Source organism: Elephas maximus, chromosome 1 (assembly GCF_024166365.1).
Source record: "Elephas maximus indicus isolate mEleMax1 chromosome 1, mEleMax1 primary haplotype, whole genome shotgun sequence".
NCBI classification, from domain to species: Eukaryota; Metazoa; Chordata; class Mammalia; order Proboscidea; family Elephantidae; genus Elephas; species Elephas maximus.
In genome coordinates, this window is record NC_064819.1 from 223,439,936 (window position 1) to 223,452,699 (window position 12,764).

General features: G+C 39.8%; 1 protein-coding gene across 7 annotated transcripts in view; it reads left to right on the forward strand.

Annotated features, from left to right (window-relative positions):
• ESR1 (estrogen receptor 1) overlaps nucleotides 1-12,764 on the forward strand; it is a 529,996-nt gene that overhangs the window by 325,652 nt on the left and 191,580 nt on the right. For all 7 annotated transcript variants that reach the window (XM_049903778.1, XM_049903786.1, XM_049903821.1 and 4 more), the window contains one exon: nucleotides 2,080-2,415. In XM_049903778.1, coding sequence (XP_049759735.1) covers nucleotides 2,080-2,415 — 336 coding nt within the window. The remainder of the gene's footprint in view (nucleotides 1-2,079; nucleotides 2,416-12,764) is intronic.

Genomic DNA, 12,764 nt, shown 5'->3' on the forward strand with positions numbered 1-12,764 from the left:
TGGATTTTGTCTTGTGTTCTACTACATGAGTAATAGATTTGTGAGACTCAAAGGAGCATGAGAGTTCAAACCTCTGCTTTACGTAGTAATACAAGTAACCCACCAGAGTCAACTATGTCTAAATTTCTCCAAGAAAGGGAATTTTATGATTTGGCTCAAATGTAACTTCTTCTCATTTCTTTGTCTCCTGCTTATATCACCTCTTTCTTCCTTGTACTTTGGCAGTTCATTCACTCATTCAACAAACACTGAGTAAGTTTTGATTGTTTTACTGGTACCCAGTATCTTTTTATTATTGTAGCTTTATTGTATGTTTTGAAATCAAGAAGTGTGAGTCATCCTACTTTATTCTTCTTCTTAAAGATTGCTTTAGCTATTCAGGGTCGCATGCCCTTCCATATAAATTAGAGAATTGGCTTTTCCATTTCTTCAAAGAAGGCTATTGGGATTTTGATGGGAATTACATTGAATTTATAGATTACTTTGGGTAGTATTGACATCTTAACTGTGTTAAACCTTCCTTTACCATCTTTAAGTACCATCGAACTGACCTACAAAAAAAATATACATAAAAAATTCAGAGCCATGCATTTATCCAAATCCTTTGACAAATTAGAACAAAATAGAACAAAGTTCAGACATTAGTCATTCATTTGCTATGGATGGATAGAACAGGTGATATGTTTAGAAGAGTGTTTGCTTCTCATGTCTTTAGTATTAAAAGTAGTTATATTAACTTTTTACCAAAACGTCTGACAGATTTTGGAGAGGTTTTTTTTTTTTTTTAAACCTTGGGTTAATTTTTGCCTTCTAAAACTCTGTCTCTGCTGATACTTTTGACCACCACTGTGTGGGCTTCTGCAGGCTAAGATACTCCCCTGAAGCCTAAAAGAGCATCTGCAAAAGGGATTGGGGTTTTCTCCAGTAATTTATTGAAAACATCAGCTGGGAAAAGGTTTGGGGGAAAATTATTTTCAACTACTATTTCTAAACTTTTTTATTAGGAAAAGAGCAATACATTTTTGGTAAGTTTAAAACCAACTGAATGTCTTGAGGGCCTCGGGTCAGTTCCTAAGAAGATGAGTTGCAGCTGAAAGCTGAGCACCTATGAGGTCCAGGGGCAGTAAGAGCACATTGTGGGAAAGACATTCTTTAGTTTCTTTCATTAAGGGGCCTACATGGGTGATAAAGAGGTTTACTAAGTATTCAAAAAAAGAAAAGGCTGTCTTTTAAAAATTTACTATTAGAATATTCATAACAGAAGCAATCTTTGATGAAAGCCATATTTCAAGAATAGCTAATTGTTGTAATTTCTGTTCTTTTCATAGCATCTATCACATGCATGGAAACCCTGGTGGCCTAGTGGTTAAGAGCTACAGCTGCTAACCAAAAGATCAGCAGTTCATATCCACCAGGTGCTCCTTGGAAACTCTATGGGGCTGTTCTACTCTGTCCTGTAGAGTCGCTATGAATCAAAATTGACTCGATGGCAATGGGTTTGTTTTTTTTATGGGTCACATGCACAGACATACATGCAGTCACACACCATAAGCTGTGGTGTGCCAAAGCTGACTTGTACTGGCTCACAAAAGCCTATTGTTAAATTCTCAGGAGTTTTGCAAGCCACTTGCCGTCAGGTAAGTAGCTTGAAATAGGTCATGGTGGGAGTATTGACACCATGGAAATTGGCAAATCAGAAACTTTTTTTTTTTCCTCTTAGCCATTTGTTAAACAGTTACCAGCCTACTTGGCCCCAAGGCATTTCTTTAAATATATAACTGTCAGCACTGAGAAGCACTGGTGGCGCAGCGGTTAAGAGCTTGGCTGCTAAATAAGAGGTCGGCAGTTCGAATCCACCAGCTGCTTCTTGGAAATCCTGTGGGGCAGTTCTACTCTGTCCTGGAGGGTTGCTATGAGTCAGAATCAACTCGACAACAATGGGTTCGACTTTCATGGGCATTGAAGATTTTTAGTATGGTTTTATTTAAATGTAGGACTGTTAGCATTGAAGATGGTTTTAGCATGAAAGTTTATATGAGAAAAAATAGTCTCATTTTTTTTTTTTTCCTGTGTTCTCAGGGATTCGGAAAGACCGGAGAGGAGGGAGAATGTTGAAGCACAAGCGCCAGAGGGATGATGGGGGAGGCAGGAATGAAGCGGGGACGTCTGGAGATATGAGATCAGCCAGCCTTTGGCCAGGCCCGCTCTTGATTAAGCACACCAAGAAAAACAGCCCAGCTTTGTCCCTGACAGCTGATCAGATGGTCAGTGCCTTGTTGGAGGCAGAGCCTCCCTTAATCTATTCTGAGTACGACCCTACCCGGCCCTTCAGTGAGGCTTCCATGATGGGCTTACTAACCAACCTGGCTGACAGAGAGCTGGTTCACATGATCAACTGGGCCAAGAGGGTGCCAGGTAAGACCACTGAGCTTCAACTTCCGTTTTGAGAGTCAAAAACTTTTCATGAACTGGTTAGGAGGTTACAGGAGAGATCATGAGAAACAATAGCTTGTTATCTAACTGGCTTCAAAGTAACATCAGAATTGGCTAATTTTTCAATATTAGCACACTGTCATACTTCTGGAAATTAATTTTTGAAATAAAAATTCTCCTAGAAATGAAAATCCTTAACATGGCAAAATTTAGTGATTTTTAAACCATCTTTTCACCAAAAAGATATGAGGTAGACACTACTCAATAAATGGGTTTAATATCAAATACAGTGTCACAAATGTTAAACACTCAGAAAGATCTCTGCTCCACAAAGCTTTTTAATATTTAGGACTTTTTTTCAATAAAGAATTCTTTAAGGTAAGTAATTTCACCTTAAGAAATCTGAGATTTCTACGAACTAAATAGATAATAATAGTTTTCTTTTTTGAGTGACAATTATTGATCCAACCCTTTCTCTGCTTAGTATTTTAGGAGAAAAGAAACTACAATAGAAATATAAATTAGACTCTCAGCCCTCCCAGGAGCTGTAGAAAGACACACTAGCTGAAGTGAACCCAACTGGTTCTTCAGCTGAATCTCTCAGAACTGCTGCCTCTGTAAAAGTTGACTGTTGCTTTTGTCGTTGAGAAGAAAAACTCTAGTTATTAGGGAAAGAAGACTAGGAAATGACGTCCTCCATGGTCCAACACATCCCTATTAAAGTAGCTAACATAGATGAGCCAAAGCAGGATGGAGTTAAAGCTTTGTTCTGGAGTTACAGAGCAAATGCATGATGGGTTTAGATATTTTCTCTTAGATTCTTTTAATAGACAAAATTAATTATCACCTATAAAGCATGAAATTTTTTTTATTAAACTGAATTAATATGGAGTTTTATATTTTTATGTCATGGGTCACTGATATGTTCTCAGCCAAGAAAACATATGTCTGGCCTTAGAAAATATTACAAGTATTTGCATATATCAACATATAAGCAAGTAATTTTTTGAATAAGGGGCCAACAGCATGCTAATCCTAACTTGATAAGGGTACTCAGTTAGTGGTGGAGACCTGGTTACACAGAGATATGGGAATGAATAGGCAAATCTGGATTTTCAGTGTCAATCCAACTGGAAAACAAAAACCTATGGCCATCTGGTTTTTGCAGTTTTATTGAACACCTACATATGTTAGCATTCTTATGTAAGGTAGATCTGTGTTAAGCAAATATTGGAATATAAAGGTAATGTGGCTATAAGCTTTGTTTTTATCTTTGTATTTGTAATTACCTTTTAAATAAACACTTTGGGAAAAGACAAAACAGAAGTACTCAGGGCCATATCCCCGAGAAGTAACTCTTGATTGCCGTGAAGTCCTGTTTTCCTGTAAGTGTATATTTTCCCTCCTGAAGCTTCATAATATTAGTTCTGGAGCACTGCTGAACCCAAGTGTATGTATATATTTTTGTACTTATCAGTAGATTCCAATCATGACAGTTTTATACTTATAAAAATTTGAGGAGCATTTCCATCAGCAGGAATTAAGTTCAAATTCATTACCAGTAGATAAAAAATTCATGGCAATAATCTCTGAATTCAGGAACAAAACAGAAACAGAAATCAAGGGAAAGAAAATATTATGCCCGTGCTTAACCATTCCCATTGTTGAACCCAGAGCTAAACAAATTTATGGTAATAAGATGGGTAGCAAAGCCACTCTATAACTTGATTATGTTAATTTAAAGGACCTGAATGATTCCAGAGTCCTACGCCAAAACTATATCTTGTTACATGATGATTAAAAAAAAAGAAAAGAATTATAAACACAAAAATGAAAAAAAAAAAACTGTGTGCATACCACTGGAATACAGCTGTTATAAATCAAAAGCCTACTTGTTCCAAAGAGCATAAAATAAAAATAACTGTTGATGTAAAAAAAGATGAAAAATGAGGAAAGAAAAATGTCTTCTGGAAACACTATGAAGATGATTGTCAATCTTTTCAAAAGATTTGACAAAGCCACATTTTGAAAAGATTTTATAGATCCAAAAACCATCTGTCATTTAAAAAAAATAGCCTACACTGAAAATCTAATAAGACATTTATATTATAATAGATGACTAAATAATAGTAGTGATTTAGAAAGAGAAGGAATAGAAAACATCACTCTTAGAAGAGTATCAAGAAAGGCATTTCTAGTGTTGTTAGTTGGCTTTGAGTTGGCTCCAACTCATGACGATCCTAGCTGTAACAGAGTGCAATGGTGCTGGGTCCTGTGTCACCCTCATGATTGTTGGTATGTTTGAGTCCACTGTTGCAGCAATTGTGTTAATCCTTCTCATGGAGGGTTTTCTTCATTCTACTTTACGAAACATGATGTCTTTGTCTAGGGATCGATCTTTCCTGAGGACGTGTCCAAAGTAAGCAAGTTGAAGTCTCACCATCCTTGCTTCTGAGGAACATTTTGGTTGTATTTCTTTTAAGACTGATTTGTTCTTTTTTTCTGGCAGTCCATGGTATGTTCAGTATTCTTTACCAGCATCGCAGTTTGAATGCATCAATTCTGTCTTCCTTTTTCGACTGGCTGTATGATACAAAAACCTGCATAGGACGTTTGGGTAATCCTCAGAGTGGCTATCCGTATAAAAGAAACTGGGGATTGACCTCAATTTGAATGATGAATTTTAATATTATAATCAATATTTAGGGTTATTTTAGTAGCTCCAGAAATTTTTTTTCTGAAACTAACAGAATATTGCCAGCATTTTCAAATGTGTTGTGATTATAAGTTGAATTTTCCTTTGTTTTAACATCTGGGTCGTATTTTTAAATTTTACTCAAAATCAAGATGTGAAGAGAATTAAGATAAAATACGTTGTGCAAATGTGATAGTCGAGTTCCAATCTGAAAAGTAGTACTTATATTAAACCTGGCATCATATCAACAGTCATGAAGATGGCACAGGACTGGGCAGCCTTTGGTTTGTTATACATAAAGTCATCATGAGTCAGAGCCAACTCAATGGTGACTAACAGCAACAAGAAAATACGACATCAAGAAATTAATTTTTCCCTCTGCAAATTAAAAACAACAGCAGCGACAAGAGTGATCATGATCAAGCCTACCCATCCTGTACTGAGAAGGGATGCTTTTTATAACCCGTGATACATATCTCCTTTCTAATACCTTGCTATGGAGAAGCCTTTTTTCTTGATTGTTTGCTCTGAAATTTGTTCACCTTCAAAAGGCATTATACATAATGTATCCATGGATAGAGGTTTAGTTTTAAAACAGATTATTCAATCTTAATTTGCTGTTTTTCTACCCAAGGTGAAACTAGTCAATAAATGTAACATCATTTAAGTGAAGATCAAAAAAAGAACAAAATATGACTGCAAAAGTTGTTCTATTTGTAATTTCTCCATCACCCTCAATTGCATTATTGAGTGGTTGAGTCTTAGCTTCAGAGTTGATGGTGTACATCTGAATTTTTCACGGAAAGTCGAATCACGTCACCAGAGTGTCATTTTTATTAACAATTAAGTCTTTCTTAAATTTCCTGTAATTTTACATACCTCAAGTGCCATTTGATACTTTGAATTTGTGTTCTAGTTCTATATAGTGAGTTTTGGGATACCTCTCTGGTCCCGGACTTTTTATTATCTGACAGTTATTGACTGATACCTAGAAGCCCGACAGCCTCATCAATCTTTGGACACTGGTCTGGGAGGGTTTGCTGAGGATGCTGGCCCAGGAAGGGGAATAAAGGGCCAGCAAGTTTTTTTTTTTTTTTTTAAGCATCAAGCGGCCTTTCACGAGAAACACTCCACTTTAACCACTTCCTCATTATTTTTAGTGGCAAACTCAGTGACCCTTCTCCTTTCCCTTTCCTGTCTGAGTCCTTATCAATCCAACACTGAAAGAGCCTCTTCCTTCTGGGCCTGACTCCCCACCATTTTGTTTTGGGTTCCCTTTCTGCTTAGGTTTGACCTCAGAGGTAGAGGACTCACTTTTCTGGATCTGCCTCCACCAGCCCCAAGCCCAAGTTTCTCAGAAGCTTTTTGTGTTGTGTCAGAGGGTGTATGGTTGTCTGAGCCATTCCAGAGCTCCAGACCACTTCTGCCCCAGTGTGCCCCAGGGACTCAGTGATTAACTTCCCTGAGTAAAATGCTCGTCCTCTTCGTTAAGATTAGCAGCAAACTGAGCTCTGGATGTGTTTGTTGAATGAATAAATGAATGCATGAAAGGTGACTTTGGAAACTCCTGACTTTAAGAAATCTGAGTCCAGTCTTTCAATAAACTTGAACTTACCATTAAGGCTGCGAGATAGTCCTTTTACCTCTCTTCTGAGTTGATTGCTTTTCTGACATGTCTCTGGCAGCTGCCTTCCTGAGGCTTTGTTTCTCACCTTTCTCTTGTAAGGGCCAGAGTGATAGCCACAGAAATGTCCAGAACATGAGCTCAGAACTTTAAAAGGGTTCAGTTGGCTACCATCAAGTGAGTTTGACTGAGTGAGTGTAATTTAAAACTTAAAATGAGTAGGAACGTGGGGCAGGGAATAGGAAGCATCTTTAAGGAATACATTGTATGCAGGGATTCACGGTCACTTGGCAAGCCTACCTAGTACCCTGATTGCAGCCTGTAATCAAACCAGCGGTCCCTGCTCTTGGACTGTCCCAGCACGTTTTGGCATGGCCCAGAGGTGAAAGATCACGTGATGCAGGGTATGCCAGACACCTGGGAAGGTGACAGATGTCTTTGTGTAAGGGCGGGATTTGTGGTTTAGATGTTGTGACCATTCTATAGTAAGAGCATTGGGACTGAGTTAGATGTAGTCTGGCATGAACGGTGCAGGCAGCTCTGGTCACGGCAGTGCGGAGCTTTTCTGGTGCAGGCAGCTCTGGTCACGGCAGTGCGGAGCTTTTCTGGTGCAGGCAGCTCTGGTCACGGCAATGCGGAGCTTTTCTGGAGGGCTCCATTTCCAAGTCGGTCCTGTGACAGCTGTGGATGAAACCCAGGGAAAACAGCTACTTCCTTGATTTTTCCTTCATGTGAAACTTGGAAGCCCCTTAGATAATGTGTTGTAAGCCTCTATTGTTGTGTTGTTGGTAGTTGCTGTTGTGTGGATTTTGACTCATGGCGGCCCCATGTGTGCAGAGTAAAACTGTCCCTTAGGGTTTTCAAGTCTGTGACCTTTCAGAAGCAGATCGCCAGGCCTGTCTTCCAGGGCGACAATGTTTTGGCTGGTAGTCAAGCCCTTAACTGTTTGCCCCACCCAGGGACTCCATTAAGCCTTTAAAATCCTTAAAATCTTGAGAGGTACTTGAAAAAAAGAAAAAGAGGCCTATCTGGGCCTCTTTGCCTCACCCTTGCCCAGGTCCTGGTTCAGGGAGCCTGGGTGGGCACCCCAGAATCTTCATGTTTGAGTGCAACGGGAGTGTGGTTCTGGGCATGCCAGGCCACCCCATGGGGAGTGTTGGCTTGTGACTCTGCTACTTCCACGGGGAATTTGGTGTGGAAGATACCGGTTTTTATTAACTAGCTTTTTGTGTGCTAAAAAGATGTATTACTATTGAAGTATATTAAAAAATAAAGTGCTTTTTCCAGGCAGAGGAAATAAGGAGCTGTTGATTTGAAGAGGCCCGCTTGGCTAGCCTGATGCAGGCTCGGTTAATCATTTACTCTCGGGTATTCTCTCCTCTGCCTACCGAGTGGGTCACTGGACTTCTGACTTTGAAGTTGGTGTGGAACTTTCACAGTTCTCTGCATCTACCTGGAAAAATAGGCTGTAAACATTTTAACCTAGAGAAGAATGTTTTCATCTGGTCCTTGAATAGTTTCCCTTTTGACATTTATGTCTTTGATCTGTTTGAATTTATCCTAGTTGAAAGTGTGAGGTGTGGCTTCCATGTTGTTTTTGTACAGATGGCTGGACAGTTGTCTCAATGCCGTTTACTGAACAGCCCCTCTGGATGTATTTCTGAGACATCTTTTATAGTTGACCTTCCAAGTTTACTGATTGGTAAGAGCTTTTAAAGTAGGTTGATGGATAGGACCCAATGGTATACATGTTTGGTTTTACTTCCCAGTTTGAAAAAAAAGAAAGAAAGAAGTTGTTTATTCACAAGTTGTAAATTTTGTTAATTTATATCAATTGACTTTATAGTGTGGTTAGTCTGTCCTGTGTGACTATATTTAGGAACTTTCCATTAATCTTAGAAATAAGAGGCAAATGCTCCTAAGGCTTCATGCATTTAGAAAAGATCGGTGCTGACAAAAGATAATCAGGTGAATTACCATTCATTTTTAATGACAGAAAAATTGCTCCTCAGGAGAGAAAAGGAAGGATACCCCAGACTTCCCTTCTTTCTTTTTCTATCTGTTGTAGGTGACCTCAGATCCTCCAGTATGCTAGGCACTAGGCTCTCCTGCTGCTTTTAACCAACTTGGAAAGTTAGTCTACTCACAGCTTCAGCTGTTACTATTTAAGCTCATAATTGCCAGATTTCTTTCTCTAGGGCCCAAATACCTAAATATTCAGTGCCCATATTAAGCTGTCCACAGGACAAGAGTCGAATGTCATACTTTCACCAATATGTCAGAAACTGATCCAGCCGTTTTTTACTTTCTCCCCCTTACCCGCAAACTCTCATTGGTGTCCCCTGGTCCTCTCCATTTCCTTCAGTGTTTCCTGTGTTCTTCCTCTTTCGGCTTTGGGGTCATCTTTTGCCTGGCTTTTCTTCACCGAGTACCTCAGTCTTCTCCTCCAGCATCTTAGGATCTACGCTTCTTCTCCATTCCCCCGTCGCCAGCCTGGTCTACATCCTATTTTTCCCCAAGATAGAATTATTGTAATATCCTTCTAATTGGTCTATTTGGCTCCAACCTCTCCTTCCTTCAATTTACCCGAGTCATCCATGCTGGGTTCATTTCCCTAAATCATCATTTCAAAATGCCGCACTCCTCAATTAAAAATTTGGCAGGGGGACCTTATTATCTAATTCAGTAATTGCTTTAGCAGATCAATAATAGTGTCCCTTGAAGATGCAGAACTAGACTATGCCTCAGAGCACTTAATCCTAGGTTAACCTTTGCTAGATCCTTGGGAAGGGTCTTTGTGGAAAGGCTGTTTACCAACACTCCCCTATCTTACCTGATTTCTACTTTGCAACATGATCTGCTTAAATCAGACAATCTTTCTACCCTACTATCTTCCCCCTCTTCCTCCCCATTACTCTCCTCTTCAAGGTGTGGTCATTTCATTTTTCTTTTGTTTCAATCCCTGTATCCTCCTCTCTCTATTCAAATTCTATGCCCCCAGTTTCCCCCTAAAGGGATACCTCAACTTGTACTCCTTTTCTGAAACTTCAAACTACTTTAACCAATATAATCTTTTTTGTTTTTTAACTCTTAGTGAAAATATACACAGCAGAACATAGACCTGTTCAGCAGTTCAATGACATTGGTTACGTTCTTCATGTTGTATCACCATTCTCTCTGTCTACCCACGTTGTTTCGCCACCATCAATTTAGATTACTACCTCCTGAAATTCTCATCGGAAACCTTGGTGGTGTAGTGGTTAACAACTACAGCTGCTAACCAAGAGGTTGGCAGCTCTAATCCCCCGGGTGCTCCGTGGAAATCCTATGAGGCAGTTCTACTCTGTCCTATAGGGTCGCTATGAGTTGGAATTGACTCGATGGCAGTAGGTTTGGTGGGTTTTTTAAAAGTTCTCATCGCAGGAGCCCCAGTGGCGCAGTAGTTAAAGTACTTGGATGGTCGGTTCAGTGGTTCTAACCCACCAGCTGCTCTGCGGGGGAAAGATGTGGAAGTCTGCTTCTGTAAAGATTTACAGCCTTGGAAACCCTGTGGGGGCAGTTCTACTCTGTTCTATAGGGTCGCTATGAGTTGGAGTCAATTCCATGGCAGTGAGTGTGGTTTGGTGTTTTGGTAAACTTCTCATTTATGCCTCAGGGTTACTGTTGTCAAACCAATAAAATCTTGAATTGAGTTTGCCATCAGAGGATAACCAGTCATCAGCACAGCAAACCTTAGTGTATCTGCCAGATGTATATTGCTGAACTGTAAAATACAGTAACAGCTCTTAAACATTTTCTTATTTCATTCATGGTAGATTTGTTGCTCGATGATCCATTTATACTATGCCTGCATTTCTCCTTTGAAATCGAAGGAGGGATCATTTTTTTGTTGTCGGGTTATCTATTTTTTCTAGGGTACACTTCTCAAAAGAGAAATGTTTCTAAAATCTGAGTTTAACTTGCATTAAGCCATGGACTTGTTCTTTAAAAGCTGTGTTTATGTAAAATGAAGTCATAGTAAATGAACGATATTTTAATTATAAATCTTTCATTTAAATAAAATCTATGCAAGGTACTTGTATGAGGTGAACATCCCTTTGACAAAACAAATGTTCTATTTTTTTATTTATTGAAGTATGATTTTTCACATACTTATTAACATGATGACCATTTGGACTGTTTATATCATAGATGAATTCATAAAATGACCTGGATGACTTCTCCAAAATACACGTGGCAGACTTTCTGCTCTGGGTTATCCTGTCTGTATCTAGGTCCCTGGAATCCCTTCACCCTCAATACTGATGTTTAGACCCCTTGTGGGTCTGACCTCTGTATGTCCTGAGCATCAACATGGCCGAGCCTATGTTTGAACAACTCTGTCATCCAATGGAGGCTCCATCTCAGGGGTGTAAGTTATTAGTTATCGTTAGAGGTTGCAGACCAGAAAACTGCACAAAGGAGAGAAAGTCAGTGATGACCCTAACAAGAGCTAATAAGTAGAGCCATCAAGATCAATGAGAGCCTTGGAAGGCACCTCAGTAGTGGAATAGATTTGGAAGAGGAGAATTCACCCATTTCCTATAAACCAGTTGCTGTCAAGTTGATTCCGATTCAAGGTGACCCGTGTGTGTCAGCGTAGTACTGTTCTACACAGGGCTTTCAATGGCTGAACTTTCAGAAGTGGATTTCCAGCCCTTTCTTCTGATGCACCTCTGGGTGAACTCGAACTGCCAGCCTTTCAGTTGGAAGCCAAGTGCGTTACCCATTCACACCACCAAGGGACCTCCCTCTAACTTCAGGGGCATATTTTTATTCGTTTACTTAGAATCAAGATGTGAAGAGCATCTATACAACTCTCTATATTAACTTTTTTTTTTTTTCTTAGAGAAAGCTCATGAAATAGGTTTGAAATTTGGCTCACTCACCCTTATGTTACTGCTTTCTTTCAAGGGAACCAGAGAGTTTGAATCAGTAGGTTTACACTGTAGTCTTTATATTAGGGTATAGCCTAACTTCACTGACTGTCTATTTTTGGCACAACTATTACTTCTCTTCCCTTGTCCCACACCTAACTCTCAATACATGAACCATTTTTCTTGCTCATAGGAAAAGAAATCAATGGCCTCAAGCAAGTGGTTAAACACTGAAGCAAACGGAAAAGTATTAGACAAGATGTCACATGGTTATGTGTTTCTTTTCTCCAAATCAGATCCCTTATTCCCAGAGTAGCCAGTGTGACTGTCCTCTTACGGTGATTCATAGCTGGAGAGATAATAGTCGTTAGGTAAGTAGATACCCAGTCTGCACCCTGTGGTTGCACAGAGAATGGAGAATTAGAAAAAGTATAGTGCTGAGGTCCTCTTATGGCTTATGGTATTTTTTTTTTTTTTTTTTTTTTATAATAATTTTTATTAAGCTTCAAGTGAACGTTTACAAATCCAATCAGTCTGTCACATATAAGTTTACATACATCTCACTCCCTACTCCCACTTACTCTCCCCGTCTTGAGTCAGCCCTTTCAGTCTCTCCTTTCTTGACAATTTTGCCGGCTTCCCTCTCTCTCTATCCTCCCATCCCCCCTCCAGACAAGAGTTGCCAACACAATCTCAAGTGTCCACCTGATATAATTAGCTCACTCTTCATCAGCGTCTCTCTCCCACCCGCTGACCAGTCCCTTTCATGTCTGATGAGATGTCTTCAGGGATGGTTCCTGTCCTGTGTCAACAGAAGGTCTGGAGAGCATGACCACCGGGATTCCTCCAGTCTCAGTCAGACCATTAAGTTTGGTCTTCTTATGAGAATTTGGGGTCTGCATCCCACTGCTCTCCTGCTCCCTCAGGGGTCCTCTGCTGAGCTCCCTGTCAGGGCAGTCATCGATTGTGGCCGGGCACCAACTAGTTCTTCTGGTCTCAGGATGATGTAGGTCTCTGGTTCACGTGGCCCTTTCTGTCTCTTGGGCTCTTAGTTGTCATGTGGGCTTGGTGTTCTTCATTTTCCTTTGCTCCAGGT